This window comes from Camponotus vicinus, unplaced genomic scaffold (assembly GCF_025532165.1).
Source record: "Camponotus vicinus isolate PSW18456_S1 unplaced genomic scaffold, iyCamVici1.0 SCAF_2, whole genome shotgun sequence".
Taxonomy (NCBI): Eukaryota; Metazoa; Arthropoda; class Insecta; order Hymenoptera; family Formicidae; genus Camponotus; species Camponotus vicinus.
The window spans coordinates 5,249,983-5,271,643 of record NW_028141956.1 but is presented as its reverse complement, the minus strand read 5'-3'; the positions used below and the strand labels follow the sequence as shown (position 1 = coordinate 5,271,643).

The 21,661-nt window shown below is 42.5% G+C and overlaps 1 protein-coding gene across 23 annotated transcripts in view; it reads left to right on the top strand.

The window, feature by feature from the left end:
- Positions 1-21,661, top strand: part of Eph (Eph receptor tyrosine kinase) — a 90,570-nt gene that overhangs the window by 56,713 nt on the left and 12,196 nt on the right. For 6 of the 23 annotated variants that reach the window (XM_083089802.1, XM_083089814.1, XM_083089810.1 and 3 more), the window contains exons 4-11: positions 17,842-18,127; positions 18,373-18,909; positions 19,204-19,364; positions 19,498-19,762; positions 19,881-20,069; positions 20,167-20,278; positions 20,434-20,537; positions 21,071-21,088. In XM_083089802.1, the coding sequence (XP_082945928.1) occupies positions 17,842-18,127; positions 18,373-18,909; positions 19,204-19,364; positions 19,498-19,762; positions 19,881-20,069; positions 20,167-20,278; positions 20,434-20,537; positions 21,071-21,088 (1,672 nt within the window). The remainder of the gene's footprint in view (positions 1-17,841; positions 18,128-18,372; positions 18,910-19,203; positions 19,365-19,497; positions 19,763-19,880; positions 20,070-20,166; positions 20,279-20,433; positions 20,538-21,070; positions 21,089-21,661) is intronic. The other 17 variants (XM_083089807.1, XM_083089801.1, XM_083089817.1 and 14 more) reach the window with 5 other exon arrangements.

Genomic DNA, 21,661 nt, shown 5'->3' with positions numbered 1-21,661 from the left:
TCCCCAAAAAATACATGAAACTCGAATTTATCACATCGAGATATATCAGTAAATGGGAATCTTAAAAATAGAGAAAGGGAGGAATTTAAAAACTTTCTTTAGAAATTCCAAGCTACTTAAGAAAGACGGTGTTCTTTGATTTCATTCTCGCTTCATTTCAAGCTAATTTTCATGCTTAAGAAGTCGTAATCCGATCATGACCGTCGAAATGAAGAAGTTTCGCTCGCCCTTTAGGAACATGGACTTGCATTTGCGCTAAAGTTCGATGAAGCCAAACGATTCGCGAGAGGAGAAACACTCTCCGGTCCAGTTATTTTCGCAACGAACGACACATTTCGATATCCCGGCTATTTTCGCGAAGGGATGAAGTCGCCCAGTCGGATTTTCTCCAATAACGACTCTGAAATCGGATAGATTTTCCTCTCGCGTTTCGTCGAATTTATTCTATGAATAGGGAAACGTCGGGATACGATGCGATCGCGCGCGCTTAATGGGAAGGCGAGAAACACAGGGGCTATTGGTCCATTGAGAGTAACGGTCCCTTCCTTCCACGAGCGTCCATCGATAGTCGGAAGGCGAATGCTACATAGTGGCTCTCTGCTGGGAGATCTTGCTGTCCTTTCCCGTAAAAATTTATCGTCATCCTACTGAGAGTCGAGCTCCATTTTCTAACGCCACGATCGATTGTAAGGAAGGGAGGGGGAGGGAAAGGAGTGAGGACTGACGTTTAGAAAGTCTAATAAACAATGACGGGACAATTTTAGGGAAATAATGGTCTGTGTGTGTAATACTTTTATGCTTTCATGTCTCGTTAAAAGTAAATTATTGAACGCCCGATGCACGGCCCGAGGGCGTGTACAAGTATCCGGATTTCCGAGGATATTGAGGAAAAATCTAGTAATAGGTTTCAAATAGATGCGCCGGGAGATTTATTTTCAAGAAAATAAAAAGAGCCGAGATAGTATTAATTTCGGGCTTAATTCCCGACGATTTTTAGATTCTTAATCGGTTATACATAACTCGGAAATCTATTTGAAATTAATGACTATGTCTAAAATATCACCTAGGATTTTGAATGTTTCATTGAATTGTACGCAGATCGTTATTTATACATATAATACTATATATAATCATAAAACTTGTAATTACAAATACGTGATATATATGTATGAATAATTATTTTTTTTTTATATAATGCGAGTCAGTAAATCTCGCAATTGTATCTTCACGAAACAACAATGAAATCGCGACAAAGATTGATCAACTCAAATCTTTTATGAACGGCTTTTTGAAAAAAATGTCCTCCCGCCATTCGCTTTCGTTGAATGCTTATGGTAGCCAAGTTCATTTTACGACTGATGAAACATGGCTGATCGCGGTCGCAGTTCCGGCGAAAAGACCTGCTTGCCTCGGTTCGCACGTGGCACTCAGGCTTCTATCTGACCGTTTCATCTTGCGCTTCCTTCATCTTCATCTATCCTCGTCTTTCACCCCTTCTCGTCTCACTCCCCAGTAGCCTTCCCTCCCTAGTTCTTCTTTTATCTCTCCTCTTACTGTCCCTTATACTACCAGCTCCCTCTTCTCGTTATTTTTTTTCTTTTCTCTCTCTCTCTCTCTCTCATTGTGACTGCGGTTCTTTAACCGCTCCCGTATCTTCATCTAAATGCGCTCCCCGAATGCAAAATGCGCGTAGTGATATGTGACTCGAGTAATCGTGTCTTTTTCTGAACACTCGTCTCGTCTTCTGGAAATCACCTTCCCGGAATGCGATATAACGCCCGCGGGAACATAATCGCCGTCAATGAGAACATAATGTACGCGCAATGCAATTTTCTGTGGCTCTAAGTTAGCATTTTCTCCTTAACTTAATATTAGATACAAAGATTCATAGGCATATTTATAAGATTACGACGCACATATGCATACATATATATTTATTTATTTATTTTTATTTATTTATTTATTTATTCTAATACTTATATTTTTTAACAACACGTGGAAAGAATGAAGAGGCGCGTAAGCATGTTGTACAGTATTTTACGTAGACGCAGCTACGAGTATTTTACGACGTCGAGTGGCAATAATAAATATCAAGTTACTTTCAGGCCATATCTGGAATAGACTCTAACTGACTATTAGCTAAATATTTATTAGCTAGATAAGCACCTGATTTATTCCCCCCTCTCTCGATCGACGCTTGTTATGAAAGCCCATCGACCGCGCCTCATCAACATTGACCCGTCATCAAGTATTTAAAAAAACATCTTCATCTTCTGCCGGTGGCACGATTATCGAAGAGATTAACCGCACATGAGATTGATTATTTAAGACCGTCTTATCCGTGATGCGGATTCCTAAGTCTTCCGCTTAACCATGATATCTGATGACGATTAAGGAGGAAGCAGAGTTCCCTTGCCGTGGTTCGTCACTCGCAATCTTATCATCCCGAATGGAAATTTGAGACTTGTCATTCATATTCCGCCCCCCAGATCGTGTCTCTCACGAAGCGATGCATGTTTGTAGCGTCGATTTCGGCAATCGAGACGCTCGATTTCGCGTAATGTAATCGCATTTCCGTTTCTTCCGAGTAAACGTGACTCGATATTTCCTTTCACCTCGTCATTCGCTATCGCACGAACGATAAAACTGCCGACTGTACGATATGAGATGATCTCAAACACCGCTCTTTGATGAATCACGTCGAGTTTTATTGATAAGAGGTTCTCCTAAAATCAATAAGCGTTCATTGAAAAAATATGATTAAAATATACTTTTTCAATAAGTTTTTTTTCTAAATTTAGATATTTCATATTTCTTATCATTTTATATTTTTTACATATTATCAGTGATATTTTCCACACTTTATCATCTTCTCATTTATGCGTCTGGAATGCGAAATGTTATACGTCACATATCAATGCGATGTAAAAGGAGAAATATATCTTTGATACTTAAAGCGATTGGCCTTGTTTAACGGCAGGGATATCGAACGGTCGGAATAACGCGCGAGAAATAGTAAAACTCGTTCTCACGGAAACGTGTCGGCGAGTTCTCGAATTGCAAAACTGCCGCACACCGTCTCTCGTAAAGTGTCACTGGGGCCGCGCGCACCGGGACTACGCCGTATAATCAAAGAACCTTCTTTGCATGCATGCGAAACTCGCGTTGAACAAAAAGTATCGATTACAGAGATTTTTCATTGAACTTTCGCGGCGCGAAAATAAATCGTCTGCCCTTTTTAATTGCACTTTTCTCTCAAAGCACATTTTGTCAAAGTTACAATAATGGTAGATTTCTGTTTTTCACGTCTGTCAATTCTGAAAACGATCTCAGGAAAAGCCCTCAATCGATACAATAGTCTGCAGCATTTGCATTTTATATGGAAATGTAGTTTACTTGTATAAGAGACAAATTATAAATATGAAAATATGTATAATTCATTTATGAGGTATTAAAGTTGTCATGTTGTCATATATTAAACAAGATAAATATAGTTCTTGAATGTTTTAAGAGAAAAAGAGGGAGATGATATAAAGAGTGAATAAATTTTTTTACATCATAAATAAATATAAATTATATTAGAAAAGATGAATTTATTTTTATCCGGTTTATTCGTTTTGTTGACTATTTACACATTACATAGTTTAAGAGAATTTACTTCCGTTTAACGTAGAAATCGTTAAATTGAAGTAATGTGCCAGTCGTAAAGTCGAGTTTCTTCGCGAAACGATCATTAATTCATTTCTGAATTAATTATTAAAGATCTGCTGAACAAGACCCTCATTTACGTGCAAACTTTCTCATATCTAGTAAACGTCGGCTTATCTATTAAAAATTAATCAGGACAATTCTGAATATGGACTGTCGCTTTTTAAAGTGTACTCGTCCGCAACAAATTTGCCGTCAGTACGAAAGAGAGATAATAATCGTGTCCAGCATGACTTTAATTAGGAAGAACCGGCCAAAGTACAAAAGGGAGGAAGAAGCAAGACGTGACGCGAAGTGCGTAATAAACTTCACGTGCGTACGACTTCCCAAACCAGGCACGTTTTTCACGTTCGTTAAATTCTGCGTACTAATTATACGGAAGCCAATCCAATCATTTGCCTTTGCCGGCTACTCTCACCGGCGGCTCTCATCCTCCGAAGGGCCGAGGGCGATTTATCCGGGACCTCGCAGAAAATCGCGAGCCTTCGGGAATCCGCCTCATAAATTTCTTCGTATACGCGTGCGAAACGGGATCAAGCACTTTTCTCGACGTTGACTAAAAAGCGGCGTCGACGCACAAAGGGTTTAACCACATACGAGGTATAATAAAAAGCTTCACGTCGCTATAAGTGTACGGTAAAAGTAAGTTATTTAAAGTATTATATGTGTTTACATTGCAATTTCATTCGCGTTATATTCGATGGCAAGAAAACACGATAAATTTCTGTGCTTTAACTGATTCCGATAATCATAGTCTCAAACTGCTGCGCAATTTAAAAGATCAGAATCCTAATGCGATTCCGCGATTAGTAGGTGCAAAATTACAAGATAAATCTCATTCTCTACACATTGAGTACGCGATACTTGGGCATTCTCCGATAACGCGAACGCGAATTTTATCGGTGACATAGAGCGAGGGGGAAGAAGGGATGGAATTTTCGTTATCTTCGTCGCCATGCCGAACGGTCAGAAAATGTCTGGAATTCCGTTTTCGCTTTCGTCGATGTCGCCTCTCCTCCCACCCGGCGAATCTCGGAGACAGTCGACTGACCTCGCGCGGGTATGCGCGCGGAACGAAATTAATGCTAATCCCTCGGAATTAATCCCACGAGCCGAATGATTGAATGGAGGTTGGATTATTCTGGTACGCGCCATCGGTCACACGAGTCGCGCAGCGAGCCGTTTCCACGGGATTAATCACCCCCGGTGCGCTTCTTTTCCGCCCCGATCGTGGGGCTTTTTTTCCACATTTTATGACCTCGCGGGTGGATTACTATCGACTTTTTCGAAAGCGCGTCACCATGCGCTTTGACAAATAATGCATGATTTTTCCCGGCGAAGCCGCCCGCGGGGCATTTCACAGGGTTTTTTTCAGTTTTGCAAGAGCTGACAAATGTCAATCGACACCATCGATTCTTTATATAACGCGAGATTAACGGCAGCTCGAGCTCGATTATAACACCCACGATAATCTGTTATACGCAAAACAGATAATTAAATCCTTTTCAGAACAAATAAACAAACAAATAAATCTTTATTTAGTATAAAAAATACCACAGAATTGCAGTATAATTTCATTATAAAGATTATAAAATTTTCGTAAAATATCAATTTAAAAGAATCTGATTTAAGGGAAATCAAGATATATATCCGTTTTTTTAATCACATTCCCAACTTTAAAGATATCAATTTGCTAAAATTTTTATTCTACGTATTTAATTATCGCTTGCCACGCAATACAAGCCGGAGTTATTGTAAATCATGTTAAATTTCTGATGAAGGGCGATGACTGAATTGGGCACGGTGCGATTAAGTCGCATTAATGAATCGTGCGACCCTCGTAATCTCGATACTTCATAATATCCTTTGTTCCCATAACGGGAGATTGTCTTATCTACTAACCACGCGGATGATTCGGATGATTTACACCGATACACGCGCAAATTCTCGCGGTATTATTTATTTATTGAGTGACATTGACCCATGCGATGATCGTCATCGCGCCCGTTCGTTGGATCATCACCGCCGATCTCGGCATCTAGATGACCGATCTCTCTCTTTCTCTCTCCCTCTCGCGTATCGGGTGACTGTGCAAGTTAAAAAAAAGTCGTCCCTCTTTCATCCTTACCTCTGTCGTATCCCTCGACATTAACGATACGACGGGAGAACGAAACAGACGAATGATCGTTTATTAGAACTGATAGCGTTTTAACTGGCTGAAATATTTCAGGCGAGCGAGCCGACAAGAAGAAAATGCCGAGAACGAGGGAGGGGAACGAGAAGAGATCTATAGCTCAGCCAGTCTGAACCATATGCGTGTCTCCATATTCTTGCCTGCGTGTGTGTGTAGCGTGCGTGTCCGTGGATACGAACGCGAAGCGTGTGGGTCTGAATTCCGTCCGATTAAGATTTAATTTTTAAATCACGGCCGTTCGCCCTGCACGAATCTACATGATTGCCGAGACACGTGCCATCCTGCGAAACGTGATTGTGCTTCGTTTGCCATTCTCTACGACCGCAATATCTATCCAGCGGTGTTTATTCCTGCAGGGGTGAGATTTCGCGACAGATGGCTGAAGCCTCGACGAGACGATTTGTCGATACGGTCCAGCGATTACATTCGATCGGGCAAATGATTCGTTTTCTATCGAACAAATATTTGCAACCACAAAGTATAGAACGATTCCCGCGTGCAATTTTTACTCGAAGATGTCAAAGCGTCGTTTACAACGAGACGATTACCATTAAGTGTGCGACTTTCTAAAATATTAAGAAAACAGTCAAACGTTTTCTATGGAAGAGTAATGATCTTCTTTTGCACCAAGAATTCGCTTTCATTTTGAACAAAATTCTTTGGAAAAAAAAAATTCTAAAATCCTAAAATCATTATACATCGTTAATGGATCGATTCCTCGTGCATTTTCGTGGACAAATGCTGACCTAGCCCAAGTGGTCACAAACCCGGACCGACGACGGCTGCATAATAACCGAACGGTTCCTGGGAACCACGCAAGCGCGGCATTATGTACGCGTGTCAATCTCCATTGTCGGGCGCCTTCCGTTTTCATGAGGCTTAATAAAAGCCTCGTCCAACGGCGAGAACTGTATATAGACCGTCTTGTGTAAATATTGATTTTCGGTGTTATCGCTGCTGAAATTGAGCGACCAGAATTTTGGGCGTTTGATACTGTCATTGAGCTGTCATGTCGCGCTTACGATATGACAAATATCGTGTCTATAAAATCGCTTTGCGATTATTACGTCAACGCGACTAGTCATAAAATAATCTAATCCATTTCGCTCGGTTCTTTTTCATTTTAAAGCGAAACAATTATATTTAAATTTTATATATATATTGAAGAAGAGGCACGAGACGCAAATATTCTAGGAAAATATAGAAAACCATAAGTAATAAAATATTATCCTCCATTTATGCTTATTTTGAATCTGTAGAGAGAGCCTATAGAATATTCTTGTCTTCTGTCATCTAAATGTTTCATCGCTGAGCAGTGACAAAAATCAGAGTTCCTCCGATTTCTCGAGTTTAACTTTCAAGTCGTGGACTGGCCACGAACAGTTCGCATCATATTCGAGAAACGTGGTTGCTCTCTCAACAGACACGGCGCGTTTGGGCCCAAAAGTAGTTTCTAGGAATTAAAATCATAAAGACGGCGACTACGGTGAATACGAAATCTGCGGCTCTCCATCTGTTTCTCAGGCGAAGAAGCGGCAAATGCAGTCGCAGGTAGTCTGTCCGCGTCGCATCAGCGGCATAAATCCAGCCTTATGGTGCCCCGTTTTTTTTTCCTGACGGATCTCGATGAATTCACGATGAATTAATGGAACCGCGAGCGAAATACGGTAGGAGGAAGAGGTCAACTGTCGGTACTCACGACCGAGTTTCGGCCATGGAAAGGTCAAACGCGGACCGAGATGTACGGGACCTCGCCACGTCCGTCGCTGCATTTTATGACATCACTTGTACGTGAGCCAGGTTACGGACTCTACTTGCACAGTCGATGTCGCGTTTGGTGTACGTCGACGGCGTACATGCATTCTTTACCACGCGTTCGTGTGTCGTCTTTATCGATCTGCCCTGCATTGAACAAGTGTGCGACGATGCTCTCAGACACTTGGTTTATTCGCTCGCTAAATCCGTAGTCGTACGCGAAGAAAAGAGAAGTTTAAAGGTATTGATTATTACGTGATAAATAAATGAGATAGATAAAGTTTATAAATTGCGATTGATAAATTAATTATAAAAGTACACATAGACATATATCTACGTATACAGATGAAGTATATAGAATTTGCGACGGAAATTAAAACACCGGTATATTTAGTGTATTTTCAAACCCTTTTGTGGCCGCAAAAAAAGATGGACAAAAAAACTTTCAAAGCACAGGAAAGAATGCGAAAAACCGACAGTGCCTTTTCAAACGCGTCCTGTCTACCGACGAGATATCTATTAGGATGGCAAAGCCTCTCCTAATGCATCTGTACGTTTCCCATTACGATTCGGTGCGCGTTGGGTTAAACTAACGAGACCGGGCGACTGGGAAGCGAGGGTTGGAGAGGGTTTGGTTTCGCAACGGGGCGATCGGAGGAAGAGGACACAGAGAGGCCGCCGGGTGGTAAGAAGGAGCATGATGGGGCGAGAGATAATTTGGAAATGACAAGGAGAGAGAAAGGGACATGGATAAAGCGAGGACGAAAACCAGAGAAAGAGAGATAGGAACAAAGAGAGAAAGAGAAAGAGAGAGACGGAGGCTGAAGAGAGTGCCATGGTTGAGTTTCCATCTCGATTGGCGCGGGTTTCCATGACGACCGGTACGTGACCACGTTGCCCATGGGGAAAACAGCGGAAAGAAAGGGGTGGAAGCTGGGGGGAAAGGGGATTATACGACGGGGGCACGAGAGTAGTGTCATGGGCGCAGCGAACGGTGCGCGTCTTCGTCTCCCTTTCATCGACTCGTGTGTGCGGGGAGGATGACGAATAAATGGATACAAAGATGCGAGGTAGAGAGAAGGAACGGTTAAAGCATTCGCGTGAGCTCACGTGCGAGCGGTGGCTCCTTGGAAAACTTTAGAGTCAGCGCAAAGTCCGCTATTCGAGCGGAACGGATCGTCGCCGAGTTGCCGCAATTGAATTCGTAATTGTCGCTGAGACGGTGTTGCTTTGAAGTCGACGGGATCGATTATATATTCTTTCCGTTCATCTAATAACCTCGGCATGGATTATTATCATAATAAAAATACTCCAATCATATTGAAATAATCGGAGAACTATTATTTACCTTTTTTTACTATTACTATTAATTAATATCATTATAATTCTTATACGTGCTAATAACTGACGCCATTATATTCGTTACAATGCAACTCTAGAGTCAAAGTGCTCTTAATTACCTACGATGTTTTACAACGAAATAAAGCGTAACTTTTCTCTTTTACAAAGTTAAACAATACGCGAATGAAAGCCTTTCGGAATAATCATTGACGAAGCGATATTTAGCGCGACGCGCAAGAGAGGAAGCGTAACGATTCGAGCGGATCGAAACACAGCCGACCGACCCCTCGAATCTCTCTCGGTCTCTCTTCACACGGCGGTGGTGGATTGCCAATTTGTCGGAGGGTCGAGCGGCAGGATCCGCATCGCGCACTTCTCGCTACCCCCTCAAAGGACCTCCAGCACAAGAACTCTGCGACTACATCTCGAGCTCTCGGTATGCCGCTCGTGCACTTGCGCGAGACGAAAATCCAAACGCACGCACGCACGCAGGATCGATGATTCATCTCGGGGAGCTGGCATCGCCCCGAAATAAGGAGCCGAGAGCGGCGGCAGAGATAGAGAGAAAGGGAGAGGGAGAGAAAAGTAGCGCTCTAGACCAGCTTTTCTTCCTTCGGTGCGAGACGCGCATACCAAGCGTTCTTTGGTAGCCGAGGGTCGTGCGGAGGAAGCAGAGAATAGAAGTGACAGTCGGAGCGAAAGTCAATTTGGAAAAGCCTGACTGAGCGTACCGAAAAGAGGGACAGGGAGGTGCGAGCACAGAAAGAGTCGAAACGGACGTCGGGAACGCCGATCGACCTTTCCTTTTTTCGCCTCCCGTCGCCTCGATCCTTCACCATTTCCCGACGTTTCGTACCGACACACGTATCGGATCCTTCCCTGTCCGGAGAAAGCTATTCTACGTCAGCTTGTTGCGTCCGAAAGCGAGATCTAATTCTAAAGTCGCGAAAAGAGAGGAAGCGAATTTGAAATTGCATTGCGATGAAATATAACAGAATTCACGAATGTTGGAAAAAGCGTTCGTCCACATTTTTTAAGAAATTTTATATACTTGTTGGTTGCAATAATTCTTTTCCATGCAATAATCTTTTTCCTAAATAATTCTTTTCCATTATATTCATCTCGAATACATTAAAAATAATCTTTAGAAATAATCCTTTTATAATTGCGAAATTTTTTAATACAATTATTTTTATGCAATACAATATTTTGAAAATATAAAATAATTACACAAGGATTACTAATTGTAAACATTTCAAATTATTGCTAAGGCATCCGATTTCCAACATGTTTGAGTTCAAACTTTGGATGTGTAATCATCCTATGTACACCAAATAGTCCGTAAGCGCATCAATGAAGCAGCAATCTTTCCAAGTATAGTTGAACGAAACGATACTCGTGTATCGAATCGTTCCGAGTACATATTATCGGACCTGATATCATCCTCAGCGAATATCTCTACTTACGGTGTATACCTTACCTCCACTGCTGACCTCGAAACTCTGTACTATATTCGCCCACTGCGTTTCTCGAGTAAGAAGTTTGCGTTGTACGCTGTATCGGTTACAAAGAACCAAGTCCATCTAGACTGGAGATATATCTCGATCGGTATCGCGATAGGTGTTCGTTTATAGACCGAACCAAGACCGGGAGAAAGAGAGAGAGAGAGAGAGAGAAAGATATCTTAAGGAGATCGTGTTTAACGACCTTTTAGAAGCGACCGGTCGGCCGGTGGTTACCGCGCCCGGATACCGTCCTACCTGTAAGCACGCGCAACGAGAGTAACACACAGGGTTAAGCGTGTACCCCCGGTTACATCGTATCTCGCGGTGGTCCAGCCGGCACCGCGAAGCCCGGGTAAGATTGGATCAGCGAGTATCGATCATGCATCGAGATGAGACCTGGGCCGGAGCTCTCTCCGCTCCATTCGAGTACTAATGGAAAGACTGGTATTCATGTGAACGGCCTTCGGTGCCTCTGCAGGCCGTTGCCTCCGCATTCGTTCCTCCTTCTCTTTCTCTTCCTACCTTGCTTCTCCTTTTCTCTCTTTGTCTCTCTCAATTTCTTTATCTCCTTCTCGCGCGTGCTTCTTCTTGTTCTTACCACGCTCTGCCTCTCTCTCTCTCTCTTTGCACACACAGCTCTCCGTCTCTCTTTCGTGCACACTCTCTGTCTCTTCCTGCCTCTACTACTTTCAGATCCGTATATCCGTCATCCGGACTGCGTCGTTAGACGAGACTCTGTTTATTGACGCGAGTCCTCGAGTGGCTCCTTGCTCCTCGTTTCCTCCTCAATGCCTTGGTACTGTTCAGCGTGTGCAATATATACAAGCCTGTCCGTGTAACTCATGGTGTGTCAAGATGTATGTGTGTGTGTTCGCAGCTTAATGCGCTTTCATCTGAAATCTCGACGATGCCACACGCGTCTTTCCACGAGAATTTCGTACCGCGGGATCAGAGATAATGGACTCGAGGGAAAGCAACGGAATATATCGACGGTATAAAATGAAGGGTAGGCGAGAAGAAACGACGGTGAAATTCGAGTCTTCGTAGGCTTGTTTCTAATCTTATTAAAGTTGGCCGAACTTCCCCGCGAAACATAGCCGTTGAAATGTCACAGCGGAGAAAAGTACAAGATAAGGGATGAACCGGACGAATTAACGACAAGCCAGACGGACCTAAACGATTTTCTTAAAACACACGTCAATGTCTCAACTTCTATTGTTTTACACGTAATAATAATAAAAATGATAACAATTTGTTACTGACTCATCATAATCATTAGCTTTTTATCCACAAAAATAATTGTGCGAAATTTTTTAGGTTTTTTCTGACAAATACATTATGAATCAAATTAATTAAGATCGATTAATAATCTATGAGTCTTATCGCCATTAATATATATTATTTTTATCTTTTCAATATTTGCAAGTAATTTATAATAGAGGGACAATAATGTTTTTTTCTAATGAAATAAAATAGTCATTTAAATCTTCCATCGTTATTGTTGGAAAAATATACAACCATCTTATTTTCGTGAAATTTCTTATTTAACTTACATGAGATTTTTTACTTAAAAAACTTAGAGATGTGTGTGAAAGAAAGTACATTAAAAAATCTAAAATATTCTAATTTCACACAATATTAAATTCTACGATGATAAAGTGCAGAAAACACAGTCCAAGTCAAAGTCACAGTTCTCCAAGACATAAAAAAAACAGAAAATTCTTCTCTTTTTCAAGCAATAAATATATATTTTGAAAATCATCGGGATTCCGTTTGCCGATAATTATTCGCGATGCGGCGAGCGGGTGCATTCGGATCACATCCTCGACCGGCGTGTTCCGCGCGCGTGGAACGAATTTATGTACATGTATGTGCGGCGCGGCTTTGGCGTGAATGCACTAAAGGGTCAGAGAGAGAGAGAGAGGGAGAGAGAACGACAGTCCGTTGCGCGCCGCGCTCCCTATCACGAGGAGTAATTGACTATATAATGGATTCCTGCGACTGCGATACGTCAAACTGACAGGTCCAGGGGCGCGCATCGAGAGTCTCTGCCGCTCGACGCGCGCGACCGAGTCCTTCGATATTAAACCTAACCCCTGGGCGAGAGAGTGTGGTGGACCCTCCAGCTAATTCGTGACGATTTTATAAAGCTGCCGCTTCCTCCATCTTTTAACCCGGGATGAAGCGGGGGTCGTTCGAATTAGCATCAAACTATGCTAGTCCATTGGCGAGATGATAGGAAAAATTGCATCCGACGTGCGGATTATATATTGATTCTGATTAATAGTCGCGAGATAGAGTGCAACAAAATTAATACCGAGCAATGATAAAAAAATATTTATCTCCATAAATCATATAAGTTACATTGAAAAATTAAATTGCGTGTACGATATTCCGAAACAGAAACAAATCGACGAGATGATGATTTCATAATATTTGGAAAAGTAGGATCTATATATTTATAAAATACTCGTTTTTAAAAACATTCTTTCTTTTCATATCTATATCGATAATTGGATTCTTAACGAGATGGTATCAATTTCAATCTCTAAAAGATTCTCGAGCGGAGAGACGGGAAAATTCAAGCCTGATTCAGCCCACGTGGCTCAGTGCAGCCCTTCTCGTTACCGCATGACGTGCGCTGTCTCGTCAGGGGCGTTCAGCCCTTCTGACACGCGAGGACGTGCACAACGTTAACTCGAAATATTACGACGACGGTTAAGCTCATTACGAATGGGTGGTTATCGTAAGGCACACGAGCTGTCGTCGGCCGCCCGACAAGTAGCAAGGTCCATCGACGACGGATTTCGGACAAAAAAAGGCGACGCGCTCGAAAACCCGTTTCTTCCTCAAATAATCATGAATCCTAGAGAGAGATATTCCCAGCATGTCGAGAAACTTAATGAGGCTGGCATAACGCGCGGTCATTAAATATTATAATCTGGTGTCAAATGACGCGAGGCAGATTCTTCCAGATTAAACGAAATACGGTTCTACGCTTGACAAATGATTATAAATTCTCAAAAAACATACATCAATGGCTAATATAAATCGAGAATTATTGCCGAGTGATGTCTTCTTCTTCCATCATTATTCATGTATGGGAAAGATATTTTTTTTTTCATCATTGGAAAAAAGAGACGGCGTCTTCTTTCCTACGCTGCTAGCATTCCTGAAGACACCGTCGTGTACCATCCCCGATACAATTTTGCCCCGCGCGGCAAATAGAAACATCGGGTATCGGATATCGGCATAGGCGAATTTTGCGAGATCCCCTGCGAGGAGTCGATCTTCGCGTCGTAAATCTCGCGGCTGGAAATTGCTTCTCCCGGCAGCGTTTCGATCCCGCGGTGGAGAACGATTTGTCCTTTTCTGGAAGGAAGATCCCCACCTCGGAGCCGTTTTCCCGGCCCGAATAATCTGGAAATAAATTCTCACCCGACACCTTTTCCCTCCCTCGAGTTTCTTATTTCACCGACGATCTTTTTTCCCCTCGCACGCATGTATATACGCGTATATATTCGCACGTATATGCGTATGAGAAGAAAGAGAAAGAGAGAGAGCAATCTCGGTTAAGTGTCGAGGAACCGTGGAAATGCTTCTTAAACGGTCTTCCTGCCAATCTTTCGCCCCGAAATACGGTTATATCGGCTTTGGGGTGCGCGGAATAAACGGTTACATAAAGTTTTCGATTGGCGCGTGGCGTAACAACCCCTGTCTGCTCATGTCCGAGGGATCGCCGCCCATCCTCCCCTGCTCGGGGATACACATATGTGCACTTGTTCGTCCGTAACGGACAAACTACCCTCGACCGGACGCTGTATTATATCGCGGACGATATCTGTACCATTGTATTTAAAGCGCCAACCATTTCGCGAGTCGGGCATGCTCGAGTTAATGAACTTCCTACGACAGGATAATAACGGGGGCACTCGCTATTAAATTTGCTTCTATATATACGGCTCTACTTATTTGCTCTCTATCGCGAAAAGATATTCGTGTCTTTAGAATTCTATTACGATATACAAGAATATATGTGAAAAAAACAAATAGATTGGTATAAATTTATTTCTCGTACATTTAATACTCGTATGATTCAACAATAATAAAAACAATGTATAAGAGAGATAGAAAAAACAAATTTAAATCAATATTAATATTTAATAATAGAGTGCATTTTTGAAACTTTAATAATAACATTTTTTCTCATAACTTTATTACGAACGCAATTAGCGTCGGTTCTCGCAAGTTGTCGGCTTAGAAGAAGAAGAACGGGGGAAAGTTCGATCGCGTCTGGATGCGGTACGTGTCTGTCGTGAGCGGTCCATAACGTGCCGGATGCACGTAGCTCGACGGAGGAGAGAGCCCCTACGTGCCTGCTGATGCAACCTCACCCCAAGGGCGAGGGTTAACCCCCGGCACGAGAGCTCAATATATATTAAGATCCGCGAACCCCTCGGACTAAAAGTTCGTAACGCCCCCTCCTTCGTCCGAGTCTTCCTGCAGACTCTCGCTAACCTCCCTATTCGGAGCTACGCCGTCGGAATTGCGATTATGGTGGCGATATTACTGGCGCAGGGGCAGTTTCCCATCCGCAAGGGTGGCGGCATCCTACGTCTAAGTCTCTCGTTCCTCCTCCTCTCTTCATTCCGAAGCGCGCGCGCGAGCTTCGAGCTTATTGGCTTTACTTCCGAGCCATCGACTCGTATCTATTTACTGCCACAGTTTGATCCGCGGGAAAAGTCATGGGCGGCGGATGATACTTTTTTCTCAGAGAGCGCACCGCAGGGTGGCTCGCAGGTAGCTTTGACCACGCCGGCCACATGGTTCCCAAAGTGTACTACTTCTTGTCGGTTGGCCTTTCTCGAACGAATTGTGAATGTCTAACCGTGAAAAAACAAGACAAATAATTTCTAGTTTGGAATAATAAGAATCGGTCGGTCGGGTCTTGTATTTGCTATGATTTTATAACAAAAGGATTACGGTATATCGAGGGATGAAAAGGCAAATAAATATTTTTATCTCAATCCGAGGATACGGAAAGTAACAAACGAAATGTGACGCTTTAATTCGGTTTGTGATTTATCATCACCGACGGCAGCATCGTTGTATCTCGAAAATGAAGATCGAGGAAGACCAACGATTTGCACGTGTTGTTGCTTCGCTCCGTGCTTTCGGCGTGGAAAATAGCAAAGCACGTCTACCTGCTGCGAGACTGCGAAGCGAGGGCGTGCGATCGATACTCGACCACAAAGTGCTAACCGCATAGTTTTCGAGACATCGATCGATGCGCAATCTCTCAGTTATACTTAATGCAAACGGGCAACTGTACGCGTTCAAGAAAAAAGATCATTGTCCTCTTCTATTAATATCTACCAATGATATTTCCCTCATAGCGTTATGTAATAATTTTCTTAATTTAGCGTAAAGAAAATTGATAATAATTTATCAAAACATGAGGCATTCTTAAAAATTATCAACATAAAGTGCACCAACAAATATTTGTTCCGTAACATTCTTTAGACTTTTTTCTAAATTATATAATTTAATTTATGAATATAGATAATAAGAGAATATTAATTTAACTTGGCAATCTTTAAACCGATCGAAGCCAAAAAGAAAAAATATCTCGTTCCATTTGGGTGCATCTGTGCGTGCACTGACGAAAACGACGTAAGATTGCAATGAGATACGGCAGTGGTTAATCGTCTTTTTTCCCTCCATGCGATGAGTAATTTCATGGGACAGTCACACCGAGCGGAAAATCCGCCTCGCCGAAAAATCGACCGCGACGTTAAAAAGAGGACGCGATCTCTTCGCGATCCAATTAAATGCCGCGCGACGTTAACGACGCGGCCTCTCTTGCACCTTTTTCTCGCGGCTTGCAACGGGATAAAAGCAGCAGGCCATAGACATAGACTCATGGAGCGCTGGGCGAAAAGGAGGCTGAACTTCACCGTTTTAATGAAATTTCGTAGACGATAAAGAACCTCGGTAGAGACGTTCAAATAAACGCGCGCGTGATGGTGTGTGTGTGTGTGTGAGGGCAGATTTTCTCGTTTTTTCAATAATCCTCGGACGAAACGAAATGAATATCAATTAACGGAGGGAGAAGTTCGAGAACAATAAGGCAAAATAATTGTAGAATAAAAAAAGGGATATAAAGTGCGAATCTGAATTTTTATTTTCAATTTTCGCGTAAAACGCGATGACAGCTTCATTGATTTAATTATATTTATAATCGAGGGTATATTTTAGGATATCGTTCAAGGAATATACGCGAGGTGATCAATTTAAAAGCGACGTAAATTTGGTTTCGCAAACCTCGCTAAAAACTATTAATTGCGATCGGAGGCGTGCGAAGGATACCGGATCGTAATTCGATGCGCGAGGACGACGGCGAATTGCGGAACTGTTGGTTCTCCGTGATTCCCCGGCTGCTCGGGTACTTTCGAGCGTGCGGACCGCTGAAAAAGCTTTTTTTCGCCGGCAGCGCTTTAATGAAATTTTTTCGACCTCGTCATCGTCCTCGTAATAATCTCCCTTTTGCAACCGGGTAGCCGGCGCGGCTTGAATTTATTGCAGCCCGCCTGCCGGAAACACGTCCGCGAGGAAATCTTCTGGATAAGAGGCTCACGGCTCTCTACCTCGGTCTACCGTTTTTTATCATTCCTTACCTGCCGAGTCTTTCCTGGTCCGAGTATGAAATACGCGGGAGCGGAGAAGCGTGTAAAAAAAAGAAGGAAAGAGCAACGAAGAGAGGAGAGGAGGACAACTGGAGAAAGAGAAGAGAATGAAGGAAAGAGAGGGGAAAGAGAACGACGAAGTTCCGGTGAGGACGACGACGACGACGACGACGACGACGATGGATCCTTCTTGCCCCGGTCGGAACTTTTTGCGGTCGCTCTCGGGACGAGCCCAAGAGCCGAGGGGGGCAATAAAACTAATGGTAACGCGCGCCGGTAATTCCTTGCGGTCTGTTTGTCGCAAGTCGTCGACCTGGTCTCTCCGCCTCGTCATTTACCGAGGGAGGATTCTACGGCCAATGTCGACGACAATGACGACGGTGACCGGGAGATGATGTTTTCTCCCTTTCGCCACGTAACGTGGCGTAACTCTTAGAACTGGGTTAGAAGAGAATCGCGGATTTTAACTAGGGAATTGTACCTTCGAATACAACGGAATACGATCACTTTCTTCGAGACTCTCGAAATAGGATCCTTCTCGATCGCTTCGTTTACACCGGTCTCATTAATGTCAGTTAAGAATTAAAAAAAAGAAAGATGTTTCTGAAACGTAATCTGTCTTCATTCTGTTTCTTTACAATTGTTCTTACAGTGGGTAGAGGAGTCTTTCACGAACTTCGACAAGGGTATCAATTGGCGGAGTTACGTTGTATGCGACGTAGCGTACCACAATGTGAACAATTGGCTGTGGACGCCATTCGTGGAGAGGGGTCCGGCGAACCGCATGTACATAGAAATAAAATTCACGACCCGCGACTGCTCGCTATTCCCCGGGAATGCTCTCAGCTGTAAAGAGACCTTCAGTCTGCTCTATTACGAATTCGACGCTGCTACTAAGGAACCGCCTCCGTGGGAGCCAGACAGTTACAAACTTATCGGTGAGAGCGCAATGAGGTGTAACTATTGACAATTTTATCTCAGAAATGAAATAAAATGATGATATTCTAGAATATTCTAAAAATATCAAATTTAAAAGCTTGCATAAACAAAAGTTTGCTTAATAAAAAAATAATTGCTGAGAATTTGAAAGATGAAAAAAATTAGAATATCGTTTAATTCAAAAGTTGCATTTTTTAATAAAATATCTACTCCTCATGTACTGACATATTTGACGTATTTGCAGGTCGCATAGCCGCGGGTGAGGGTAGATTCAATACAAACGCCGAGGTGGTAATAAATACAGAGGTAAAGTCGATTCCGGTGACGAAGAAAGGCGTCTATTTCGCTTTCCGCGATCAGGGCGCTTGCATATCAATCCTAGCCATCAAGGTGTACTACATCAATTGTCCAGAGATCTCAGTGAACTTTGCCCGTTTCCCGTCCACGCCGACCGGTCGCGAAGTCGCGCTCATTGAACAAACGGTCGGTATTTGCGTTGAGAATGCCGTCAAAATCGAGAAGCCGACTTCCCTCTGCAAAGGAGACGGCAAATGGTATCTACCGACGGGTGGATGTCATTGCAAACCCGGTTATCAAGCTGACTTGGAGAAGCAGCAGTGCAAATTGTGCCCAATAGGCAAGTTCAAGCACGAGGCGGGCTCTCACACCTGCGAACCATGTCCGGAGCACAGCAAAGCCTCCGATTACGGCTTCAAGGAATGTCGTTGCGATCAGGGTTATTATCGAGCGGAAAAAGATCCTAAGAATATGCCTTGTACGCGTAAGTATCAATCGAATTTTATATAGAATGGTTCCTTTTCCGAGATTTAAATAGATAAAATTGTTCAAATATAATCTTAAAATCTAAAAATTATTAAAAACATTTGAAAAAATTCTCCAGAATATTGTCGTTAATATGTTTGAATTCTGTATTTTATAATTGCATCATTAAATACTTTGCATTATTTAATACTCGTGACTTATTTGTTACTTTAATTTAAAAGTTGTGCGTAAATAAGAGATATGGAAAGAATTTGTGGGAGGAGGAGAATCTTGAAGAATATACTTCTTGTAGAACCACCTTCGGCACCGCAAAACCTGACCGTCAACTTTGTCGATCAGTCCACGGTGATCCTTTCCTGGAACGCGCCGCATATGCAAGGTGGCAGGTCTGATACGACTTATAAAGTGGTCTGTGATGCTTGTAGCACGGATGTCAAATACATTCCCAATACTGTGAGTTTCTTTTAAAACCGTATATGCATGTATGCTTATGTATCCGAGCACAGATTGCATAATAGAGAAATCTTCTTAATAAATTATTCCTTGATCAAAAACTTCACGCGAAATCGCTTTAATTTTACAATAGGAAACTTTCAACGACACGAAGATCACGATAACCGGTTTGAACGCGGTGACTACTTATCGCTTCCAAGTATTCGCCCAGAATGGCGTATCGTTGTTGACCCAAAAGAAGGAATACGTTGACATTACTGTTACAACGGAAGCCAGTGTGCCGAGTCTAGTGAGTAACGTCAGAATCACGAGTGTCAAGAGCTCGGAGCTCAGCATCAGCTGGGACGCGCCGGTCATCGAAGTCGGCGGGGACAGCGATCTCGTCGAACGATACGAAGGTAAAGCTAAAGTCCCACTGTGAAAAGTTCTGCCAGCAATGCGCGGCGATATCAATTCTAAATTGTCACTCGATCGCGCGGCAGCGGGATTAATAATCGTCTCGATATCTGATACTAGTGAGGTGTTACCCGCGCTATGACGACGCCACTAATGCAACCGTCATTCAAACGTCGGAGCTGTCCGCCACGTTCAAAGGCCTAAAGCCTTCCACGGATTACGCGATACAAGTTCGCGCCAAGACCACCCGTGGCTGGGGCGAGTATACGCCGGTGGTATTTAAGAAGACACCCCACGCTATGGGTTTAGGTAAGCGCGCGTGAACGACATTCAGAGTCGCGTTTCGCAATCTCCTTCGCATTCTCCTTATATTCTATATCTGTATGTTCTCTATATCTGTGCATAGACTACGTTGGCGAGGACGACAACATGCAAGTTAGGATAATCGCAGGGGCAGTCGTCGCTGTCGTTGTACTTCTTGTGATTATTATTATTATGACTGTTTTGATCCTTAGAAGGTAATTGAATCATTTTCAATATCGGAAAGAAATTTCTCCAAGATATTTTGCGTTCTATAATTAAGAAAAAAATACTTGCGAATTATCGAACCATTTATCGTATTAATGCGCGAAAAGATACTTTTTTTCAATTACTTTGCTCAATTTCATTGCAGCAGATTCATGCGATTCATGCGATTTCGTTGCAGCAGGGCCTCGGACGAGTGTAACAAGAAGCAGCCCAGCGATTGCGATACTCTGGAGTACCGAAACGGCGAAGGTACGTTCGCATTTTGTTCAAAGTTTCTCTTCCTCTTTAAAGATTTATTATCGCTGCTACCCCCTGTCACTTTTATAGTTGTTTCATTACGCCCTCGTGTCTTGTGACTAATATATATATATTGGAATCACTGCCCCCCCCTCTCTTAGATCCAGCAAGTGTCGAAGCTATACCCCGTATGCAAACAGACTCACAATAATACAATTAAACATCCCTCAGTAGAGATTTTTTTACGAATGAGAGTGAGAGAAAGAGAGATAGCTAAACATTAACACTGTAGAAAAAAAATGTACAAAGAGAAAGCAGTCGAGGGCTCTGAAATACGTCCATCTGACATGGGACATAAAGAGAAACGATCGCTTTCGTACCAAAATTTCCACTGATCTGGCCCGCGGCCCGAGTGCGATTATTCTAACCAAATTCTTTCGATTCTTTCTTTTCATGTGCGATTCCCTAATCTATCGAACCTGCCTCCATGAAAAATCCATGAAAAAACCCAATGAAACAATGTACACAATCGCCTGCTACTACAGGACTAGTTGTGACCTACAGTAAGTCTTCTCCAAACACCTCAAGTTTTTTTGTTTCTAGGAACTCAATTTTGTGTAGATTATTTTTGCAACCCCTACATGCATTACACTTTCAGACTTTTACGCTTTTGCACATACACACACGCATATACATATGCACGCACAGATACACGTACAAACGTACACACGCGCGCACACATAACAATTTTGCACGACACTAATTCTCTTAAATACACATTGTGCGTGCTCAGCGTGCATTGTGCTTGCGTATGTTGTATCGCATTCTTTGTCAATATTGCATGCGTATTGTTTATTAGTTCATGTCGATGTTATATCGTATGCCTTTTATATCTGGATATTTGATTCATAAAACAAGAACATACCCGACGAACGTAAGAGACGAGAAAAAATAAAACTGAAAATGTATTGTGTGAAAGGATTTTTTAAAATTAGAACGTCGAATTGTCTAATACCGGAAATATTGTTTTCACATTTGAATTCAATTACACGTTTGATAACTTCGTTCGTATGAATTCCATTTCTCGCTTTACGTCATTAAAAAAAAAGTAAAACAAAGAAGTATTCATGATTGAA